Source organism: Castanea sativa, chromosome 9 (assembly GCF_040712315.1).
Source record: "Castanea sativa cultivar Marrone di Chiusa Pesio chromosome 9, ASM4071231v1".
In the NCBI taxonomy this organism is placed as follows: Eukaryota; Viridiplantae; Streptophyta; class Magnoliopsida; order Fagales; family Fagaceae; genus Castanea; species Castanea sativa.
The window spans coordinates 691,802-716,457 of NC_134021.1; the positions used below are offsets into that span (position 1 = coordinate 691,802).

Here is a 24,656-nt window from a genome sequence, read left to right on the forward strand (position 1 = left end):
GTAGTTATCATAGAAAATAGGATTTCTAATAAAACTTTTGCTAGAACTATGAAGTTTATTGTAAATGCCCTAATATGCCTATGACCAGTACTCACCATTCACCAACCTTCATACACGGGCTGTGCCATAAGCCAGTGGTCTCTGTCAATTTGGGTAACCTGCCATCAGCTGCCCTTGGTAAGTCTGCTAATCACAATTCTTAAAGTGACGCCAACATTTTCAATCTCCTCTCAAGTCTCACCAAATAAACCGAAAATTAACATTTTTAATAGTTTAAAAACAAAAGATGAACTTTTCAATAGTTTAGAGATGAATGAACTTTCCACTAGTTTAGGTATGAAAAACAAATTTTTAGTAAAATTTAGGAACAAAAATAGTATTTTACCCTTTTTATTTTTGATAGGATGTTGCATTGGAACCTTGAAAAGGAGAAAATACACTCATATATTTATCCTCTTGTGCATTGAAATCAAATGAAAATAATAGTGTCTTTCCATTACTATTTACGGGATCATACATGCATCACCAACCACAAGAAGAAGGGGGGGGGGGGGGGGGGTGGTACCACTATATAATATGCACCATTGAAAGTTACACCTCTTTTTTTTTTCTTTTTCTTTTTTCCTTTCAAAATACATGGTTCCTATGACTAAAATTACATTGCTACTTCCACTTCTAGATTATATGTAGAAAAGAATCAAAGAAGACATGGAAAGGGGCTACGCTTTATTTTAGAATTTTTCCAGGCATCATTTTTCCTCTTCATGATGGGATATCTCATATCTGTACAAATCCAGTACAGTCAATATATTTTCACATATAATTTAGGACCTATTTTTTCATATTTTACACTTACCAGAATCTAACTGCCACTCACTTTTGTCCGTGTGGATATGACAAAAAAAAATTGTCTTTTAAGTACCTAGTATCTGCAAAATGATTGTAGCACTGACTATTGAATATTCCGTGGGCAGAGTCAATTTTGAGTTTTGAGCAGCTTCTATAGAATCTGAAATTGGTCGTGAAGGATACTGTCGGCCAACTTCAAAATATGTCCAGCCTTTATCCCTAAATCAAGGAAAACAAACAAAAAACATATTAGAGACTTATATGAGTAATCGTGTTAACAGTTTCATCTCGTCAGTCATCACTAGATTGGGGACACATTTGCACCCAATGAGCCTTGAACCCATGACCTCACCTTCCACCTTGCTTTTTATAAGGGGAAAACAATGATTGAAAAGTAGAGAAGATTGAACTCAATAGAGAAAAGTGTAGCAAAGAAAACAATGATCAAAATGGAGTGTGAATATTTAAGGATTAACTTCAATTTTCGATTGAATTATCTTAGAGGAGAACAAATGAAAAACCCCTTTGTAATTAATCAAGCAAACCCTAAGGCTCTTAAAAGAACCTAGAAACCAAAGGAAATCTGTCAAGCTGCTACAAGTCCTCGCATAATCTTCCTGGAAACAATTTATCATGACCCTTGAGTAATCTTAACCGTAACAAAAATAACTAGATAAGACTCAAACTACCCCTTAAAAAGTTAAAATAAAGTAGATTGTTACAGGACTACATGAATAAAACCATGAGCAATATATTTTTCTATTCCAAATCTTGTCCTGCAACATCAGCAAATCTAAGCACATGTTACTTCTTTTTACACAAAGGCTTGAGGAGTACTTAATCTACTTCATAGGAGCCAAAAAGTTCATTTATTCATTTCTTTGGAAGTCCAATGCATTAATTCTTCCATGAGACCCTTGTGCTTTCATTTTGTATTTTATAGTCTTTTTGATGCTTCATTGTTGGTCTTCAATTAATTAGATACTACAACACACAAAAAATAGAAGGCTTAGTTTATACTTCCTTCAAGTCCATGTTCCCAGATTCCTAGAGAGATCCAACTTACTTACAGGTTCTTTAAAAAGCCCAATAGGTTATTTCTGAAATAGATTAAGCTGTGGATTGTGCAGTCAACTAGCTTCTACCAGCTCCACATGGGTTCAAGATGCAGTCAAGCACTGCTCCAAGTTTAAGTGGGTTCAAACTTCGCTGATTAGGTGTTGGACCAATTCAACGCCCAAACTAAGGTTGAGTATTAAAAGTTCAGGATTGTTCATTTAATTTTATTTTGTATACAAGCCGAGCTCAAGCTCATTGCCAAACTAGATTACATATTCAAGATCAATTTATTTTCTTGTTGAACAAGCTTGAGCTTGTTCATAAACTACTTGATTAACTCCTGCTTTTCCCATATATAATTAACAGTATGACTAAAACTTTTTACCCCTTCACAAATATATGCTAATAATTAATAACTAAATTATAGTTGAAATTATATTATTTAGGTTAATTAGATGGAACAGTTTTCGTTTATGTACCAATAAAAATTAGAGTTTCCTAAATTATATTGTTAAACATTTATATAAGTCTACTATAATATTATCGATAGATTACAATTAATTTGATAACTTAGGAGCTATAAACATATAATATTATGTATACTTTAATCGAGTCTCATACTAGCAAGCTTATTCAAGAACACATTATTATGATTGAGCTCAACTTGTTTAATGATAGAATCTAAACTTAGGCTTGAGATTTACTCATTTGCAAAATAAACAAACATAAAATAAAAAAATAAAAAGATTTTTCTGAGTCGAGCCCGTACTATTTATGAACGGCTCAATTCATTTGCAGTCCTAAAAACCCACAAATCTGTTGAGCAGAAACCTAGGAATATGTGTTTAAAAAAATCAAGCTTTGTTAAGTAAGCCAGATGATAGAAGAGTAATCCACATCAAATAAGCATTATACAAGGAAAAAAAAATGTTAAGCTTGATGTTAGAACAGTATAATCCTGCCATAGTAGGATTTACAAGCTGGGATCCATTTACATTTTTTTTTTTTTTTTGATAAGTTCCATTTACATATTTTATATTCTACAACTCTCTATTTAATCTGGAAAGGGAGCCACAACTAAGCACAGGGATTTCCACAGATTACAAAAGACAATTTCTTATCAAGCAGGTTCAAGTTTAATTCCCTACAAGCATTTTTCTATTGTTACATCACATTAACTGTGTTGTGAAGGGCTTTCTTCTAAAGGTTAAGAAAAAAGGAAAAAGAAAGACTCATAAGGGAAAGAGAAACAATATGAAGTGGTATATAAAGTTGTTAACAGGGAAGTAACTCTGAAGTCCTAAACCATAAATGAGAGAGTGACATGTCGCAGACTCAACCCTTCACCAGAAGATTAAGGTGTAGTCAACTCTCCTTTGCCTGTATCCAGCATTTATTGAAATTTTGAGTCTTTTACGAATTACAGTGTCTAGATGTAAAACTTATATAGAAATATGACACAACATTGTTTGCTCAAATAATGTAAATTTCTTCACAAACTCATTAAAAGCATTGCAAAACAAGTCATTAAGTGAAAACTAATCAAACTCATCAAGAACTTACATCCAAATATATAAGAGCTCTCATTGTAAGATCCAGTTTCCATCTTCAAACAAAACAAATTCACACACACACACACAAATGCGTGAGAATAATGATAAAATTCACATTTTCCTAACAGCTTAAGCTTTTGGGACATTTAGTAATTTACACACACGAGCACACACATGCATTAACTGAAATGAACAATATTCAAAGAAAGGAGCCACAGTGGAATATTTAATCACTTGTTAGAACAGTAGCTCAAACAAATGATCTGACAGAATAGAACGTAAAAGAACAATAGTTAGAGAAGGAAGAACTTACGATTAAAGCCCTAGGTCACTCCAATCTTTGCTGCATGCGAGCAATCTTCAGTAACAGGGGAGCTTCCCTTTGTGGATAATTCCATGGATTTGGTGTTACCATCACACTTCTCTTTGTCAAATGTGAACTCAAGTTGTTTCTCCACAGACTTCAAAACAGCAGTTCGTTTAGATCTTAACCGGTATGGAGGAGATGCATTAAAAGCCTTACCATTAGCCCCAGCAATGCTGTTGCCATGGCAGGTAGGACTCTCGCACAAACTTCCATCTTGCGATTCAGACGTCTCCAAGCTGTTGATTATTTTCTGTTCATCAGAAGCATGAACAACATCCTTGACCAATTCCTTATCTGCTTTTGCAATTTTATCAGTATGCAGATGCTTTTGACCTTCTGTCTTCCTCTTTCTAAATATGGAAGGAGTATTGGGGAAGCTCTTAGCAGCCATTTTCAATATTGATTCAGGACTCTGCATGCTTAAACCACCGCTCTTCACACAAGGTGGAGTGAAGAATCTAATAGGTGATAGAATCGGACTAGAGTTGATGTAACACAATTTTAAAAAATCGGAATCTAATGGATTACAACCTTCTAGCTGTGGTGGCTCATAGTACAAAGAACCATATGTTGGAGTTTCAGAAGTCAAAGGTGTTCCAATAAATTTTTCATCAATTTCACTGTTGATTGCACATCTCTCAAACATTGGTTCATCATTGATTCCACAATTATCAATAGTTGGCTTGCTATTAGTTGCACAATTCTCAAACTTTGCCTCACTGTTGAATCCAGAGTTCTCAAACTTTGGCACCAACCCTGAGTTGCTGCGGCTAAGATCTATATTAAATGACGCTGCCTTGCATTCTTCACATTCTGAATCAGCAGAATTATTTGGAATGACATTTAATGAAGCACCCATATCACAAGGTGGGGCAGAGGATGCTAACTGATCCTTGCTATTTTCATTCGTCTTACAAATGTCTGTAGTTCCTGATGACGATTGAGCAGTAGAATCTGAGCCTTTATTTGAACTAACAAGAAAGTTTTTTGGTGCAGTAGATCTACTAGTATCTTTAGCACCATTTTGGGGACTGTTCTTTGCAACTACCGGAAGTTGCCCGGTAGCCAAAAAAAAATCTAACTTTTTCTTCAAGGAACTATTCCAGTGATTCTTAATAGCATTGTCAGTTCTGCAAAAGAGAAGTCACATAGAAGACCTTGCTTAAACTAAAATATTAAATAACATTCATGGCACAATAATAGATTCTATGTCAGGTAATATGCAAGGGATCTCAGCTAAGCTTTAAAAAAAAAAAAAAAAATAGAGGACAACATTTGCATATTTCAACATCATTAACTACAACTCTGTTTTGATTGGCTTCAATTATTGTTCTTAGGGATTTCATTTGAAGAACAGATTAGCGTGACCTTAAATTGCTACTGAAACAAAATCAAAGGATTAATCTCCCTCGAACATCCATTTGCCTCCTAAATATATCAAACCATAGAATTAATATAATATTCTGAACATTCTGAATGCAGTCAACCAGATTGGTGTATAGCACAACAAGAAAGAACTCCCTCATGTAGATGCAGCCAATAATAATTATTATAGATTTACACCCTCACTTGGAAGACACGTTTCCCCAAAAAAAAACTAATGTAAGGATAAAGCATTCGGCTTCAAGATTGAACATGCACATCTGCTGATGGGAGGGAGATAGTACAAAATATCTAAAGTTCTTATTTTACCACGAGTCACAAGATTGAGACTGTCAGCCCAAATCAGCAACACATCATGAGGTTGCAAAGTGACACTAGATTTTCAGGGTCAATCTTATTGATACCTTAATTTAGTGATTTCCCTGGCAAAAATTATAGCTCAAACAAGAAGCAGTACCTTCCAGGTAGAACCTTAGCTATTTCAGCCCATTTGTTCCCATGTATCTGATGGGCTTTCATGAGAGCTAATTCCTCCTCTGGTGTCCAAGCATCCTTCTTTATATCTGGATTCAAATGATTGTGCCACCTGAAGGAATCCGAAATTTTGCTTTCATAAGTATAAACAGAAGTTAAACCATTGATCATATTTAGAAAGTCCATGCCATATAAAAAAATGATAAAATTCATAAATAACAATCATCCCATTATACAAAACCATGAGAAATAATCAGTTGGCATTTGCGCGCACACAATCAAAAAAGCAATCCAAATGAATGTCATGTCAATATGACAATGTTCAGGACTTTGAAGACCATATTTGGGAAAAACATTCAACATATATTAATAATTGCAAACTAGCATTATAAACAAAATTTCCCAGCTAATTATAGTCAGTTATAAGAGCTACCTCTCTCGACATTGTTTCCCTATACGACCAGGCAAAGACTTGGCTATCAAAGACCACTTTGTAGGCCCATATTTTGATACCAGTTCTATGATTTTATCGTCCTCCTACAAGCCACAAAAATAACAGAAACTTTAATGTTTAAATCACAAGCAGCAAGAAGGAAAAATATGAGAAGAAGGAAAAGGCCAGGTCCCAACCTCTTGAGTCCATGGTCCTTTTATAAGATCTGGATTAAGAACTTTCTGCCATCGATGCAGACATTGCACTTCTGATCTATCAGGGAAAAACTCAGCTGCAAACACATTGTACCCAAATTATTCAAACTTTTTTTTTGTTTGGAAATTACAAGATAGTGTTAGAGTACAATGAATGCTAGACATTACAAAGTCAAGGTTATGAATCTATCCATTTATGTATTCTTCATGATGAAACACAAACGACTACACTACTTTTTCTTTTCTTTTCTTTTCTTTTTATTTGGGGAAGGGGGGGGATGATTTAATGGATAGGTAAAGAAATTAATAACTTTAAATCAGTGTAAAGATTAGACATGTGTAATGATTAAAATTCAGATCTTTAACTACAAAATATAAATTTATATGTACACTCAAATCCCCTTGCTAAAGAAGATTTGGCTGTTCAACTGTTCTGCCAACTTCAGCTCTGCTTGTGCATAATATTACAAACTTCTTTATGAAAATGTTCAAATACGTGACAAGTAGTTGGGCTTGACAGTATTTTGCAAGATACAATGGGCTTGATACGAGGAGTTCTAGTACAAAATTAGGTAAACCAAAGTAAGTTTACTCTTACCTCAAGAACCATATGATTCAAGATTTATAAATTATGAGTTCTCAAACATTTTTGCAACTCCTAATTACTTCAAGTCAATATGTTTTCCAGCAGATTCACTGCTAAACAGTGAAGCATAAAACAACCACCAGGAATCTGTATAATTGAAAACTCCCAAGAGACGCAATCTAAAATTGCATGCAACTAAATTAGCACAGATTTAACAATCAATATCATAGGTACTACTGAGGAAAGGGAGAAACCTATTTTTTTCCAACTCTTCCCCTTAAAAGCTGCAACAGCATTCCTTAATGTCTCATCCTGTAGAAAACCAAAGGCATTGTTAGTAATTACAAATAAGACCCCGTAAGGTCAATGCTTTTTTTTTTTTTTGATATGTCCGTAAGGTCGATGACTAATAAAAACACAAGCAACATATAGCAGAGCAACAAACAAGTGAACACAGTTGAACACAAACGAATTTGGGCTACATCAACATAATATAATAGCAGTTTCAAAGATCTTCTAGATCCACAGCTATGCTGCTGATAACATCAGAAGTAAACCAGTGGATTCTAAGCCAAACACCAGGTGAAGTCTTTCGAGCAAAGATGACTTAACAACTGCCTAAATCAACCTCAGCCTTTCATAAAGGTAGTTGACACACAGGAACGTAAGACAAGCTTCTAGATCATAACACATAGAACTTCACAAAAACATGAAAAATACAAACCTCCTGTGCAGTCCAACCTCCTTTCGCTCGTCTGATTGGGCCAGTGGCTCTCCTGTAAGGTCAAATTCCCATAATTAAGCTCATTAACCATATAATATGTTAATATTTAAAATAAAATTTTTTTAAAAAAAAAACCCCAATTAGAATGGTCACAAAGCATCTCCTATATGCTGAGCACAGAAACATAATCGAAAAAAAAAAAAAAAAAAAAAAAAGGCAATTTCACACTTTCTTAGACATCAAACAGATCAAAAAATTGATGAAACACTAAACAATTTAATCCCAATTTTCAACCAACATCAAAACAAAGCTATAACTGAATGCAAAACTTAAACAGACTTTGTAAACGGATAGTACCGATGAGCTGGAGATGTTGGAGCCGGACTACACGCCCCTGGGGACTTAACAATTGCACTGCCACTGCCTTCAGATGAGGTGGAACTCGAAGCCGCGGTGGATTGTTTATTCTCAAGACAACACTCTTCTAGTTTCAACCCAGCCATTTCATCATTCTACAATCAATCTCCAAAACCCAAAATCCCAATCAACAAATATAGCAATAAAAAAACAAAAAACCCTCCAAGCAAAAACAAAAAAACCAATCATAATCACTAAAAAGCCCCCAAAAAAAAAACCCACCCATGTCCAAATTTTCCAAAACCCCACCTCTAAAACACGAATTCAAACAAAACCCAGATCTCAGAATCAGTTAACGGATCAAAACTCAATGACTAAAACAAAGAATCTTACACAAACAACCCCATAATTCTAGGGTTTCCTGAACAAAACCCATTGAATCTTTCACAAGTCAAAGCCTTCGGGTTCCCATAAAATAAAGAATAAACAATCACAAACCAAAAAAACACTGTAAAAAGACGAAAAACAAAACCAGTTTTTTTTTTCCAAAAAAACAAAAACAAAGAAATTGAACTTTTCTGATAAAAAAAAAAGTACCGTTGCTTCAGCAGTAGTGGCGGGAATCGAAGTGGAGCTCATCGACGAGATGAGACCGATAGAATTCGAGTCCAAGAAAACTATGTCAGAGAGAGAACAAAGAGCTTTTTTTTTTTTTTTTGGTCTCTTTTTTTCTTTCTTGGTTTCGAAAAATTCTCGCCCGTTGAAACAAAAAGAGAGAAAGAAGTAGAAAGAAACTTATATAAATAAATTATTAATTAATTAATTATAAAATGAACATTTTTTTTGTATATTAAAATATAGAGAGAGAGAGAGAGATATATAACGAATATGTAAAGCACCGACGTCTCCGTTAATTACCGTTGTGTATCTTTGAGGCTTTTAAAAAATAAATACTCTAAAAAAATTAAACCCTACCGGTTAACGGCAATTTTTGACGGTTCATTTTTTTTTTTTTTGGTTTCTTAAACGTTAGAAAGTTTGAACCTCAAACGGCACTCATTCTTGAGAAAAATTGAGGGTTTTTGGGCTTGATTGATGATGATCTTTCTTGGGCCTTGTTAAGTGTCGAACATGTTTGGAGTTTGTGGATGGGTTGCGTGTTTCGCGGGTAATTCTTGACCGTTGGATTTGGGACTACTGGTGTGGAAATTAATTAAAGTCGGTTTTTTTTTTTTTTTTTTTTGTGTGTTGGGGAAAGAAATGTTTTAACTGTATTGATCATATCAACGGTGCACAATTGTCTTGATCTTTTTGCCTTTATTTTTTACTTAAATCTTGACCGTTAGCTGTTTGGAAAAAGTACTATTTCAACTTTTCAAGTACTATTTTGTAATGGATGATATTGGGTCAGCATCAATAGTGAAAAAATTGGGTTAATATGTTTGGGTCTATTTATTTTACTGAAATTAAAATTTTTTTGCTGAAATTATTGTAGATAATGGTAAAAGTTAGCTGAAATAGTATAGTGAGATCCATAAATAGTATCAAAAAATGCAAAAATCTATGAATAGTAACAAAAATAAGTTAAATAGTAAAATAAATTGGCAAAAATTATTTTTGCCAAACACACACTAAGTTTGAATTTGATTATTGTCACTTGAATTTTACTCAGAATGGAAAGTGAGGTTTACCAATAAAGATTGAGGATGAGATGCATAGTACTATTGCACCTCTAAATTTCTTTGTTTCTTTGTTGTGAAGAAAGCCCGAGTTAATGATTCTATAAATTTAACAAAAGAAGAGAGAAAGGGAGTAAAGAGCTTTGACAGATAAATTAAATATTAAGTGAAATTATCTGCAATCATAACTCTAGCTATTCAGATTTTTTTTTTTTAATAATAATTACTAGAGTCTCAAATTTAATAATTACACATTATTTGCATGTGATTGGATCAATTTTTTTTTTAATATATATTACATTTTGTCACTCATGATTTAAAAAGTATGACTTGGTTCACCTAAGATTAACTCTATTACGTAATTGTACTCCACTTTTGTGTCTATCGCTAAAAGCATAATAAGATATGTTAACTCAGAGACTTTTCTATATTTTTTTGTAAAAGTTTGTAATTTAAATCCATTATAATTTGAAATTATTACATTTTTCAATCACAAAAAAACCTAGGGGTGTGATGAGTAAATTATTTCATACAAAACGCCAAACACTTATCACACCCCAAGGTATTTTTGTGATTGAAAAATGTAGTAATTTTAAATTATAATAAATGCAAATGATTTACTTTTACAAAAAAAAAAAAATAGAAGAGCAATTTGAAAACTATCAGAAGAGTAGTCCTATTTTGTAGGTAACGTTTTAGTGGCAGTTAAAGATGTATCTACTCATAAAAAAATAAAAGTGTATATAGCTATTTAGTTTAGTTTTTTTTTTTTTATATAACTATTACTTTTTATTTTTTTTGAAATTTTGTTTTGTTTTTGGATAAACATGGGGTGTTCTTTTTAAGGAAAAGAAAAAAAACAATAGCAACGTCAGTTGTTTAACTTATTTTTCTATTTAAAAATAAATAAATATATAATTACTTTGAAGATATGAGTTAGTGTAAGAGTGTTCCTACTTTGTAGATAATGTTTTAGTGCAAATTAGACATGTATTTCTATCAGACTATCCTTTAGTTTTGTCTCTACTTAAACCTAGGGATGTGGGGGTATTTTAGAACAAAAAAAAAAAAAAATCAAGTCCAAACATGGGAAGCTCATTAAATAGTAGTATATATAGATTTTTTTTTTTTTTAAACCCACAAATTTAGAAATCGGGGCCTGTTTGGTGACCCCTTATTTTTTTAGTTTTGTATTTCCAAAACTTGTCTGTTGGTGTTTTGAGAGATTGTTCTCAAAAATCACCCCAAAAATCTATTTTACACTTGTATTCTCATTTATCTATTTTTTGTTTATCTTTCCTCTTTCATTTTTTTTCATCATTTTCTTATCAAAAATAAAATAAAAGAAAAAGGAATCACAAAAATCACCAAAATAAATAAAATAAAACATCCATGGATTATACCAAATCCACCCAACCCCCAAAAACCTAACCTCGATTGGTCAAAAACTTAGATCCACAGCAAAATTAATTCGAGCCTAAGCATAGAGGCTCGGTGGTGGGAGTTATTTTGGCAACTTGGACTCAACATCTTCACCTAAGGCACGAAGGAGAGAGAAAAATGTTGTGGCAGTCTCTGATGCAGGGAATATGATGGGTTATTTGTGTATGGTTTAGAAACACTGAAAAGGCTGAGTTGCTTAGAACACATTAATAGGTGGATAAGTACCTCTTCAAGAACACATAGTTCCAAATAGCACCCAAAGGCTAGACAATTTATTCAATTACTAAAAACTTATTTACAAAGAGCTTACATTTTGCTACTTATACTAATTGTTTGGCATTGACAACTTCTAAATGGTTGACAAGTGTCTAAATCCTATTGGTAAATTCTTAAGAAATCATCTAACTAAGTAACTAATTAGTTACAAGAGGATTAGGATATAGGCATATAGCTACTTGAAATGTCGTGCATCAATCTCATGGATCGCAGTGGTATTTGTTGCAGGTTGAAGTAGTCTTTATGGTGGTGGAGAGAGAGAGAGAGAGAGAGGGAGAGAGAGAATGGTGTTTGTGGTGGATGACTTAGAGAAAGAGTAGTGCTCTACCTAAAAAATCATATTGGCTGGACTTTTAAATCAAATTAGGCTAGTTGAAGGCTTTGGACACTCCTATGATAGGGTTTTGTTTTTCAAATTGTGCGTGTGCTTCTTTTTTTTTACCATGCACATAGAGTTAAATTACAACTGCATTATAGAGTTAACCTCACGTGGTTAAAATGATACTTTTAAACCATAGGTAAGCAAAAAGCAAATTGGCCCAACCCATAAGTGGGTAATATGTAAATATCCCTCCTTTTTCCCCTAAGTTAGAAGGCAACTTGTTTGATGATTGAATGATTGAGATTGCGTTGTAGCCAAAATAAATAAATAAAAACAAAACAAAATGTTTGTTGTGTGCGTGTTTAGATTGATTTATCTATTAATTTTCTTATTTTTTGACATATGTACACATAAATTTCATGTTGATAAATCACACGTCATGAAGAGTTTACCAAATAATTGATTTGTATGAAGGTGGGTATAATTCTCTTTATGATTCTTTATAAGAAAAGAATACAATGAATTCCTCTAATTCAATCTCTCATACACTTTATGCTTCAAGGGCTATAAAGCTTGATCTTGAATCGACTCTTGATATCTATTAGAATATATTAGACATATTAGCACAATGTAATAGGCCTAACCCAATCCTACTTGTACTAATAGTTTAGGGTTTAGTTGTCTATATATACTCATATTAAGATTCATTGTAACACAGGTTTTATACTACACTATTGCATAATAAAGATGTAGCCCTTAAGGGATTCCTCCTTAGATATAGGCCGACAAGGCTGAATCACATAACCCTCGTGTTCTCAGAATTCATATTCTATACTTCTCCTTCTGCATCCACTCTAGCATATACAACATGGTATAACACATTGCATTGCTAATATATTTGACATGGTATCAGAGCCAAACTTTGTTCTTGGCATTCAACAAAATATCTCTACACAACAAAAAAATTTCCCACGTGCACAACACAGATCAACTCTCCATCATAGACGCTTGCCTTGCTACCTCCCAAATCTAGATTCCACGAAATCATGTAGCCATCGTTGCTAATACTTGTATCTAAGATCCACGAGCCAAGCAAGTCGTGCCCCTCCAATCACAGATATGTGCAAAGTGAGCCTTCAACTGACGAAACCAACTACACAGACATGCTTCTCGGTCACCCATAAGGAAAACCTAGAAATCCGGTCATTTGAAGCCCACACACAAGCCTCCACACGCCACACATGCCACAATTGGTTCTAGTTCTTACTCCACGCACCACTGAAGATTCTTGACTGACTAATCAGATCTTGGGCACATATGCCACCATAAAGGCCTTGTCATTCGCCGATCTATGTAACTCAAGAATCTAACCCCTATTCGACCTCACACGTGCTCTCACGTGCCTTCTGGATCTTTGGTATCGCCTCCATGCGCCGGAGGACACTGTACGCGTCTACATTCATCAAAGAATAAATGATAATGTCATCCGACGTCATCCAATAACATCACTAGGTTACGTCAACAACCACGTAAGCCCTAGTCCATGTTAGCACCACGTCATAGGATGAGGTCAGCGTTTGTTAGCTTAATTCGTGACCCGAACCTAAAACTTGGAACTGACTCGAACTATGTAGACCATTGACTTTGACTCAATTTGACTTTTATGTTGATCTTTGATCAAAAGTTAAAATTACCAAAAGGGCTTATCTTACTCAGTTTTTCATGTAGATTTTGATTTTGGACTTTGTTTTTTCATCTGAAACTCTGAAATTAGTCAATTGGTACATTCTTATTGTGGTTTCTTCAAAGGCATTTTTCAAAGCATCTTCTCATGTTTATCCAACCTCAAGCCTTCATCGAGCTTCCGCCTTGAGTTTAAGGGAGGGTGTTAGAGATATACCAGACATATTAGCCCAATGTAATAGGCATAGGTCCACTCGTACTTGTACTAGTAGTTTAGGGTTTAGTCACCCTATATATACTCATGTTGGATATATACCAACTGGATGTGTGGATGGACCTGTTCCATTCATTACTAAGGGTTGTTGGAGTAATTTTTACTACACTTTATGATTCAAGGGCCATGAAATTTGATCCCGAATTGTTTCTTGATGTCTTAAAACTTGAAGTGTAGATGGAAGTGCTTGATTTGATGTCAAGGGCCCTTGGCTTGATCTCGAACTAAACCAACAAGAAGTTGAAGGAAAATTCTTACTTTGATTTGGAGAAGTAAGAATAGGCCTTTATTTTGGATGAGCAAGACTTACAGTTAGGGATGGCCCTCTATTATGGCAAGTGTCAATAAGATTTTTCTCTCTAAGTGTCTATAAAATTTCTCTCTAATAAATCATTTTTTCTCAGATGAGAAGCCTATTATAGAAAACTCAGTGGTACATTATTTGAAAATTTTCTTCAAAATTTATTGAGAGTTAATTATGAATTATGAATTTAAATTTTAAAAAAATCAAATTTCAATTTGGTCTTTGAATTTAATAAAATATTTCCATGTGATTCTTTTCATCTGATGTTATCACATGACCTTACATGACCATTGATACGTGTTAGTTGAGACAACTCAAAGGACTAGTGGTTTGGTCTCATTGGGTTGAAACTGGTTGACTTTCCATTTATTGACACATCATCACATGAATATTGACTTGATCAACAAGAAAAATATTAATCATCATCAATTGAACATTGCCAATGCATCATGAAAATTTTATTGTCAAAACCTAATCCAAAGATACACACTAGATAAATTTAGAGAACTATCAATTGTCAAAACTAATCCTTGCCCATGCTTCAAATTCTTTTTTCTTCAGCGTTGCACGGTTGGACGAACATATTAAATGCTTATTAATTGGTATGCTTTTAGGATTTTTATTGTACAAGGGGCAATCCAGATTTAACATTTTTTTTTTGATAACCAGATTTAACATATTTTGATAAATGCTAGTAGTACTGTAGTAGTAGGTTGATAAACTGTTGTTATCTTCCCAACCACCAATCTTCATTACAAAGAGTTTAGGTATTAAAGTATACATGTAGTTTACATTAAATAAATAAATAAAGCTTAAAATAGTGGGAAACCCAAACATCAGCTATTATAACAGTTTGCCCCCACGTTTATCTCTCTATCTACTACCTTATGTTTGTGAAAATGTTTCACGTTGGAGAGACAGGGACAACGAAGTTTTGAAAATGAAAATTACTTATGCTGCATTACGTCCCTGCTAATCTTGATGTTAAAGAATAAAGACTACCAAACTAGACATATTGAAAGATATAAATTATTAATGAATCACGTGGATCTAATCCTGTCATAAGAAATCGCATGCCACGTTAAAAGTAAAAACAGTGGCACTTTTTTCATGTGCTTCTAAAAAAAGTACTATTTTTACTTTTGCTCTCCTCATATAAGTGTATAGACTTTAGCGGCAATAGCTTCGTAGTTCCTTAAGTTGGTGTTTCTGACAAAGATATTTAAGTTTAAAATTCCCACTCCTCGCTTAAAAATGTGTATCCCAATGAAAAATTGCTGCCCTCCTCTAACCCAAGTCCGTTAATTATCATCATTATTAAGGGACTAGGCACAAATTGGAAAAGTATAGCACCTATGAAATCAGCTCTGCATCTGCACACACTTATATAATATAAGGTACGCTCACATAGTTTAACAACCCTCTCCAACAATTTAATAATTTATTCCAACTGCAGCTTGAGCTGCTGGCAGTAACAAATCCAATCATGTTATTCCATTATAGAGGGTGCACTAAGCCAGAGACATGAACCAAAACTATATTACATTTCCAAACTAACTCCAAAGATCTAGGCGGTTGACACTGGTACGGTTTTTATATAGATATATTCAGTTTGACAGAAGAGAGAATAAAAACGCATATAGCAAAAAAAATTAATAGTAGCAGGTTGGTTTTGACTCCAAGATCAACATTCTCCTGGCTGAGACATACTTAAGATAATTCCAACAAAAATTAATTGTAAGAGTAGATTGAATATCAAGAATGGGAGGAGGAGATTACTGATTGCGGAAAGTATTGGTATCCAAAGAATTTGAATTAGCCGAATTTAATTTATCAACCGCGGGAACTACATAATATTAAATGCTTAACTGGCAAGCCTTCAACGGACTGCTGAAGCAGCTATTTCAACAGAGCTAAACAATCAGCTAGTAAAATGGAACTAGACACTACAATTCTCTTAATCAGCAAAATTGGTAGGCACTCAAATTAAGTTTTGATTCATTCCTTTCCCAGATTATATGGAACATATATATATATATATATATATATATATATATATATATATATATATATATATATATATATATATATATAAAGTTTGTTCATATCCTGTTGATTGCCAAACCCATTGGGCATAAACAGACTAATCAGTCTTCTTATCATGGAAAGGGGAGTAACATTAATAAGCAACAAGAATTGAACTTTTAAGAAGACCATATCTGGGTCTTACAAGAGTTCTACACCTAAGTTATTCAGAAACACCTTAATCAGTTGTAGCTGCTCCTTGGTTTAGCTCTGCAAATCTCATGCCAACACGCATTGAGTGCTTCAGGAACTTCTCAGCGCACCTACGCACACATGTCTCCTCTTGCTTGGTTAGGGATTTGCGTTGAAAAGTATCCACACAGTCCGTAAAACATCTCTCCACCAATGAATTATACATCCTTAGACTGCAATTTGTTTTGATCAAGAAGACAATATGAAAGAGTCAGAGGCCTTAACACTCAAACATCATAATATGTTACTGTAGCTTCTACTTGGTATCAGAATTCAAAACTGAAGTAACTGGATAACACACAAGGCATTCTATAGTCAGAAACCAAAATCAATTACATGAAGTACATCAATAAGTTCCAACAAGAAGGAAGTATAAATTTGTATTTGTATGCTGATGCGGTATAATCCTTGCTTATAGTAAAACAGACATCATATCTTAGAATTATCTGAGAATGGAACAGTCATCAAACAAAGAGAGAGCCTTCTGCAGCACATGGCCTTTGTAAGGCTTTATAAACAGACTGCTAAATTGAGCAGCCACATTAATCAAGTAATTAATTAAAACTCTACACAGCCATCTCTCAGCAGAAGGTCCACGTAAAATCTACAGTAGTCTGGGAATAATATGCTACTTAAATGTCTTTATTTTGAAGCATTTGTAGTGAGGGCTGTGATATTCTGTCTATACATAACGCATTCAGTATTGAGAAATTCCATAGATGATTTTGGATCATAATTATATAATCCAGACTTTTCCAAGGCCATGGAGATTAGAAGACATACTGAACCATGTATGTAAAATGATAGAGGTCAGAACCAAGGGAAACATGTTGCACATGCCATCAGCTGATATATCAGGTAAAAGATACATAAATATAAAAAACAAAGTAGGTTGATTACTTATTAAAGGAAAGACAAAGAAAGAGCATGTTGTTAGAGACGTTGCATCATATGTCAGGAAGGCCGAAGGCCTCCGTTGATTGCGTACAAGCACAATATGAGTTTAAAGGCAGGGAAAGAAGGGTTTAACTATGAAGATATCAACTCTTCCTTGGAACTAGTTGATGTAGGATCTATAAGAATTCAGCACTAAATTAGATATCTTGATGAGATCTTGATGGGCTCTTGAATAAGGATAAATGTTTAAGCATTTAGGTAAAGAAAAGATTGAATTTTGAATATGTTGATGGTTGTTTGGTGTTAAAAACAGGGAATAGAACAAGAAATAAGATAGAAAAACACTAACAATCACACTTAGGTAGAAGAAGGCAATCACACCCTCAAAGCTTAAAACAAGCTGATGGAATGTTGTTAGAAGCAATCTCACTATGAATATTATTGACTACAATAAAGCCTTAAGGAGTGTAAAAAAGGAGCTCGTCTTTGTGTTGAGTGTGTATAGGGAGCTCGTCTCTTTGACAATTTCTCTTATGGAGAGTCATTTGTTAATATTATGGTAGGGGTAGAAAGGAAATGGCAGAGGACAAAGTGATTGAAGAAGGTGAAAACTCTAGTACTGCTGCTGTTGCTGCAGCTACTACCAATGGGAATGAAAAGAAGAAGCGTTGGGGAATGCATTTGGAATGGAATCTTTATACACAGCAACGATCTCAAGAAGAGGCTGCAGTACATTTCAAATGGAGAAGCCACTGTTATCACCAGAATGAAGTGGAGATCACTTTCTTGGAGGCAGATGACTCAGAATCTTATTGTATTCTTATTCTCTGTCATTGTGCATTGAGTATTTTCAAGCAGGACTAGTGTTCTATAGAATCCATTTCCTAGAATGACTAGGACTACTAATAATGAACAAAAAGGACTTAATAACTTCTAAACCAAATAGGAAAATGACTCAAAAAAATAAAGTAAGACTCATGGGCCTTTGGTATAGCCAAGGACAGCCCATTCCAGAAATCTGGAAATTACCAAATTGGCTTTATTCTAGTAAAACTCAATTTAAACTTTTTTGACCTAAAAACATAATACTAAGACTCAATAATCACTAAAATAACCTATGAAAGGTTCCAAGAAACCCCACATCAAAACTAGACCACAAATCTTTAATCTTTTGGTATTTAATCTTTGTCTTTCCCCGGACTCTTTGCTATCTGCATCACTAGTACCATGTAAACCATGTCAAACTATCAAATGCACAACTTATTCAATTCTCTGAATATCATTGGCTTATAGATCAACATTGATGTGACGAATCAGACAATATAACATAGATAACCTCAAAATGGCATGGTTTAAGAACTTCTTTTTCTTCAAACTTCTTCAATTTCAATATCTTTAAGGCAATTAGTTGGATTGACAACCAATTATCTTTCTACTTCATATTGTTTCTTTTCACTGCCCTGTAGAAGGAAATACACTTCTGCAATTCAGACCCCCGGAAGTCCCCATATTAATCAGCATCCCCCAACAACATAAGTCTTTTTTCTTTTCATGGACTCCTATAAACTAATCATAACCAAAAGAAAAAAATAACACTAACCCAGTAACTTATTTCAGCATATCAACCTTGATGTCTACAGGTTGGAACATCAATCTAAATGTTTAGACCTGAAAACTCCAATCTAAATAAGCACCCACATATCACACTACCTAAATCCATAACATTTATCACAAACCCCAAAAAACAAATAACTTAAATGCACGCCTCAATATGGTAGAACACACCCAATCTACCATATAACAATAAACACTACCATGGCATTTATAGAAGCATCAGCCTTGTTTCCCATTAAGCCTGTAAGTCAACAAGTTAGTACTCTGGTTGTAAACTTGTTAAACCATATGTTTCCACTGACCCACATCAAAATATCCCTCAACTAAACGAAAATAACTCAATACAACTTTCAAAATTCATTGAAAACAAATAATCTATGCAACACAATTAGAATTTGGTCTTTTTTCAACACTGCAAAAAAAAAAAAAAAAAAAAAAAGTTGAGTCCCAACGGTTGGGAATTTAAAAGAGTGAACCTGTCGCGAATTTGAAGCTGTTCGATCAGAGTAGACATTCGAGCCTTATCTTCTTCAGGAAGAGACTCCAAGTCTGCTATCATGTTCCTGTCCATCTTCGATTCAACAATTCTTCAGAGGTTTAGGCCTTAGGGTTTAAGAGCTCTCTGCTTTCGCGGCTTTTAGATACAATTACGAAGGGTTTGAGCCTCTTAAACCCTATCATAATTTGGAATTTTACATTTTAACCCTTCTAGACCAAAATGCAAAGAGTCCTGGGCTCACGTCATTAATTTTGTAATTTTTTTTTTTACCTTGAACTGAAGTTTAAGAACCATCTAAAATTGGTCCCTCTATTTTAATTTCATAAACTTCCATTAAATAGTGATAATGGGAATGTTACAATTTTTATAAATGAGGTAACTTTGAAGTTGTTATTAAGGCCCTTTTTGAATAAAAGTTCTCTCTCTCTCTCAAGTATAGGACATCTTGTTAAAAAGACATTACGTCGATTTCAGGTGTATTATAAATCTGATCATTCTCTCACATTAGGAGGCAAAGGCAATGTTGTAGCCTATGCCTTAGCACAGAGAGTTAAACTTTCTTTTTCTTTGTTTGCTTGGATGAAAGATATTCCATTAGACATTTTACATTTTGCCATTGATGATTTTCTAGCTTAATGATAAACACAAATGAGTATAGTTTCTCAAAAAAAAAAAAAAAAAAAAAATTTGATGTGTTACTAACTACAAAAAGTCATTCAAACACTAAATATCTATGTTTGTTTCCATATTAATATTTTTTGGAACATGAATCATTTTTAAAAAAACATCTTCTAGAAAACTATTATATTTTCCTATGTTTTGATAGCAACTTTAAAATGAGTTGAAAAGCTATTTATTGACTTCCCTTATTTTATTTCTCGTGATATAAAGTTTTTATTTTATTTTATTTTAACTTCACATTAGATATAGTTGTTATCCAAAAAAATTTATTAAAAAATAACTTTATCTCGTACCAAACTAAATAAAGGAAGTTAAGATATAGTTTTCCTTTGACTAATTTCTTTTTGATATTTCCAAACACAAAAAAATATGAAAAATATCTTCACATAGGGTTTTTTTTTTATTAAAACAAAACATCTGTTTGTAAGATTATGCTATAAATTTTGTAGTAATTTAAACATTTTTCTATTAAAAAAAAGGGTCCGTATTGTCCATTTTTTTAGAGTAAAGTGAAAAAAAAATGTACTCATAACACATAACCATTTTCTATCAATTTTATATTACAAAACTATGATGGTTCAATTTAGACAATAATTAAACCTTATTGGCCAATAAATCAAAATCGATAACGCAACCCAAGGGTTTAAAAAATAAAAGATAGCACAAGGGTCAATTTGCAAACTGACAAGTGACAAGAGACTTTTTCGCATTTTATCCTTTGTTTTAGGAGCAGTTGTAATAATTAGAACCCTTGTGGACCCTTTAACCCAACGGCAAGGCCGTGACCCCCAAGACAAATTCAAACGAACCCAAAAAAAAAAAAAAACCCAATTTCTAAAAGTTTTTTGGAAACGGTTTATTCATACTATATAGTCCTCACAAGTCCCAACGGTCAAATAATTTCAAATCCTTACTCTCACAAGTCTATCCCCCTCTATCCGTTGATCTTGTGCTTTCAGTTTCCAAGAAAACCAAAAACCTGTCTTCTCCATCTTCTTTTCTCTCTCTCTCTCTCTTGTCTCTCAAATCCAAACCTTTCATTCATGGCAAATCAAACCGTAAAGTGTTCTACTCCTACAAAGTCCACGAACTATTCGATCTCCAAGGTCAGAGTCATTGTAAGGGTACGTCCCTTTCTCTTTCACGAAATTTCTGGCAAGAACGATGACCCGAAACCCTGCATTTCCGTTCTTGATCAAGAAATATGCGAGTCCTCCAGTGAAGAAGTAGCTGTTTACCTCAAAGATAAAGAAACCAGGTAAAACAGTTTTTGGAATTTTTTAAATTCAAATTCTTTTATGGGGCTTTGGTCTTTGATTTTGATCATGGGTTGGTTTTCGCTTTTGGGTGTAGCCGAAACGAATGTTATAGGTTGGACTCTTTCTTTGGCCAAGAGGACAACAATGTGAGTCAGATCTTTTACAGGGAAGTTAGCCCTCTGATTTCGAGTATTTTCCGTGGCGACAATGCCACTGTGTTTGCCTATGGTGCTACCGGTAGTGGAAAGACTTATACTATGCAGGTTTGTTTAAACAAAGAAAAATCCCATGTTGTTTTCTGTTTGTTTCCAGAGAAAGTCAGGGGGGAAACCTCCAAAATATTTATAAAAAAAAAATTCACAAATTTTCCTTTCATTATGGTTATTGTGTTCCTTGATGTTGTTGTAGGGTACTGATGAGGATCCAGGTCTAATGCCACTGGCCATGTCCACAATTCTCACAATGTCCCAAAGCACAGGAAGCACAGCAGAGATTTCATACTATGAGGTCTATATGGACAGGTGCTACGATCTTTTAGAGCTCAAGGGGAAGGAAATTACAGTTTTGGATGATAAAAACGGGCAAATTCATCTCCGCGGACTATCTCAGGTCCCTGTGAAGTCGATGTCTGAATTCTATGAGACATTTTCTTGTGGGATTCAGAGGAGGAAAGTCGCGCACACGGGGCTTAACGATGTCTCTAGTAGGAGCCACGGGGTGCTTGTGATTGCTGTTTCCACTCCTTGTGGTGATGGCTCTGAGGCTGTTGTTACTGGGAAGCTGAACCTAATAGACTTGGCAGGTTATTTCTCACCTTTTAAGTTGCTCAATTAGAGGGTCATAGCTCAGCTGTACATAAGAGGGGTTTATTTCTGCTCTTTCCCAAATTTTGATTTGTGTAATTGTACCTATAATTTAAACAGGTAATGAAGATAATAGAAGGACCTGCAATGAAGGAATTCGTCTCCTAGAGAGTGCCAAGATCAACCAGTCCTTGTTTGCATTGTCCAATGTGATTTATGCACTGAATAATAACAAAACCCGTGTGCCCTATAGAGAAAGCAAATTGACCCGTATTTTGCAAGACTCACTTGGTGGGACAAGCCGTGCTTTAATGGTTGCGTGCCTGGTATGGACTTTCTTTTTTTCCATTTCATGTTGTTTGACCCTGCAATTTTTAAGTGTATTGAAGTTTTTGAAGGGAAATGATTTTCTTTGATAATAGAATCCAGGAGAGTACCAGGAATCTGTTCATACTGTGACCTTGGCTGCTCGGTCAAGGCACGTATCCAATTTTGTTCCTTCATCACATAAGCTAGAGACCCCAAAGATTAGAATTGATATGGAGGCCAAACTGCTTGCTTGGCTTGACTCTAGAGGCAAGACAAAGAGTGCACAACGAATTGGACCATTCAATTCTCCTTTTACGAGCAAAACTCTGGGTTCTTTGAGCTCTATTAAGAAAGCCAGTGTCTATCCCAGCTCTGTGAAAGCAAAGGGTAGTAGCAACCAAGGTGCTTCTAAGGCAAAAGAAAGGTATGGATGATTGATTGAACCTTTCACAGATTAAAATAAGTAACATTCTTATTGCCTAATTGCTCAAATATATGTGCAGGTTTGCTCCCGTGCCTTTCACAAATTTAAACAACAATGAAGGTCCGGCTGATGCTTGTTTGGAGGTAAGAATTTGAAATTGTAAAATGTGCCTTGTACTGATAGCTACAGAACCACAACTGCTTAATTGTCATTACTACTGATGACTGAAGAGCATGACATTTGAAAAGAAAATTAAGGGGGCCACTTAAGGTCTTCTATTCATAAAGAGCATAAAACATCAGCCTTTTGTACTCCTGAGTTAGAAATTTTAATACAGATTTTGGTATTTTGATGGTCATTGTTAGTGATTTCAATGAAAGGAGTGTAAAAAGATACAGCTCTAGGTGAAGATAAGAATATGTTGAAACAGATCTAGTTTAAGTTTTCTTCATATTTAATGCAGAGAAGCAAAACTATATAAAATTTTAACTTATATGCATATTATCATAATTCTATTGCAGGCTGGGGAGATTGATGCTAAGTCAAATATAGAAGCGATTGAGGCTTCTGCTGATGGAATTTTGCCCAAGTCAAATACATTCTTGCCTGGTAACTGTCAAATGCATTCTTGCGTGAAGAAAAATGAACTGCAGAGTTCTGTGAGAAAAGCTCTCTCTCCCATAAAAAACAATGTAAATCAAAAACCCCTTAATGAACTCTCATCCACAGATCAATTATGCCCAGCTTTGTTTGAGCCAGTTACTCCCCAAAGACCTTGTAATTTGAACTCTCCAAACAAGTCGGAAATGGTTGGCCCCTCACTTGATAAATTCCATGCAAGGAGCTCTAATCTGAAGGTATATAAAAAGATTTACACCATAGTGTTTCTCCTCTGGCTCTTAAAAATGTGATTTCTCATCTCTGTAAATTTTCTTTGCAGACCTCTCTTATTCAGGAGTATATTGGTTTCTTAAATACGGCCAGCAAGTAAGTTCAGTTGTTTGTTGGTTTCTGTTTGACATTTCTTAGCATGTATTTATTATTATATTCTTCATATGCAAATGTACTGAGTTTGCCAATTGACTTCTGTGATTGCAGAGAGGAGCTACTGGAGTTAAAGGTATATATGTTAGCTAATTATAGTGACAGTGTAGTCCATAGTTTCTAATGTGAGTGTGACAAATCTGATATATTTCTTGAATATTAATTTAGGGGATTGGAATGAAAATGGCAGAATACATCCTTGAGCTCAGGGAAACAAGCCCTTTAAAATCGGTAAGACAAGTCTGTAAGCTTTGGGCTTGGAATTCACTTATATTGATATTATTAATGCTAAGTTTAGTACTTCACCTGTTGCAGTTGAGCGATTTGGAGAAGATTGGCCTTTCATCCAAGCAGGTAGATATATTAATGTGAATAAAGAATGACACAAGTTTTGGTCCTAAAAGATAACCAATTTACTAATCTACTCAAAAATTCTATAGGTTTATAACTTGTTCAGCAAAGCTGCCAGAGGAATATTTGATAGACTAGAAGATTCATCACCCAGTAGTTCAGACATCTACAAGTTAAATAAATAGCCTTGCTCTGGATAGTTTAAACTACTGACATTATCGGATATGATGATTTGCCATGTCCTGGAATTTCACTTCTTACTTTGATCGAGTTTGTTTATATTTCTTTATGTGTTTCATTCACCTTTGTTATATCCTGTAACATAATCTTTATGTGTTTCATGCACCTTTGTTATATCCTCTAACATAGTCTTAGAGGTACGAGATTTAAACTTTGTTGGTCACACAATAGTTGCTCAGTTAACTTCATGTTGTGTTAGAGGGTTCAGAGTCCAGCCTACACAAACAACTTTGGCCTTGTGGTAAATGCAGTTCACATCTTAAAAATGAAATCATTC

General features: G+C 34.3%; 3 protein-coding genes across 5 annotated transcripts; 1 reads left to right on the plus strand and 2 right to left on the minus strand.

The window, feature by feature from the left end:
• Window positions 1-572: 572 nt before the first annotated feature.
• Window positions 573-8,766, minus strand: LOC142611176 (transcription factor MYB3R-3). 2 transcript variants are annotated; one of them, XM_075783223.1, is made up of 9 exons: window positions 8,598-8,766; window positions 8,001-8,155; window positions 7,644-7,695; window positions 7,174-7,231; window positions 6,316-6,410; window positions 6,119-6,222; window positions 5,669-5,797; window positions 3,775-4,958; window positions 573-1,068 (listed from the first exon to the last, which is right to left on the minus strand). In XM_075783223.1, the coding sequence occupies exons 1-8, from the start codon at window positions 8,637-8,639 to the stop codon at window positions 3,785-3,787; spliced, it is 1,809 nt and encodes a 602-aa protein (XP_075639338.1). In that variant the 5' UTR covers window positions 8,640-8,766; the 3' UTR covers window positions 573-1,068; window positions 3,775-3,784. The 2 variants fall into 2 exon arrangements, with proteins under 2 accessions (XP_075639338.1, XP_075639339.1); XM_075783224.1 differs by having other exon boundaries at window positions 8,001-8,166; window positions 8,598-8,755.
• A 7,343-nt stretch (window positions 8,767-16,109) lies between these two features.
• LOC142610916 (mitochondrial import inner membrane translocase subunit Tim9) lies at window positions 16,110-19,419 on the minus strand. The gene is made up of 2 exons (XM_075782902.1): window positions 19,246-19,419; window positions 16,110-16,431 (listed from the first exon to the last, which is right to left on the minus strand). The coding sequence occupies exons 1-2, from the start codon at window positions 19,338-19,340 to the stop codon at window positions 16,245-16,247; spliced, it is 282 nt and encodes a 93-aa protein (XP_075639017.1). The 5' UTR covers window positions 19,341-19,419; the 3' UTR covers window positions 16,110-16,244.
• A 1,455-nt stretch (window positions 19,420-20,874) lies between these two features.
• On the plus strand, window positions 20,875-24,650 carry LOC142610530 (kinesin-like protein KIN-10B). Of its 2 annotated transcripts, XM_075782350.1 has the most exons (13): window positions 20,875-21,207; window positions 21,303-21,471; window positions 21,617-22,010; window positions 22,132-22,337; window positions 22,434-22,744; window positions 22,824-22,887; window positions 23,266-23,353; window positions 23,474-23,601; window positions 23,685-23,731; window positions 23,843-23,864; window positions 23,957-24,019; window positions 24,104-24,142; window positions 24,229-24,503. In XM_075782350.1, exons 1-13 carry the CDS (start codon window positions 20,993-20,995, stop codon window positions 24,322-24,324), a joined length of 1,842 nt encoding a protein of 613 aa, XP_075638465.1. In that variant the 5' UTR covers window positions 20,875-20,992; the 3' UTR covers window positions 24,325-24,503. The 2 variants fall into 2 exon arrangements, with proteins under 2 accessions (XP_075638465.1, XP_075638464.1); XM_075782349.1 differs by having other exon boundaries at window positions 23,266-23,601; window positions 24,229-24,650.
• Window positions 24,651-24,656: the final 6 nt, after the last annotated feature.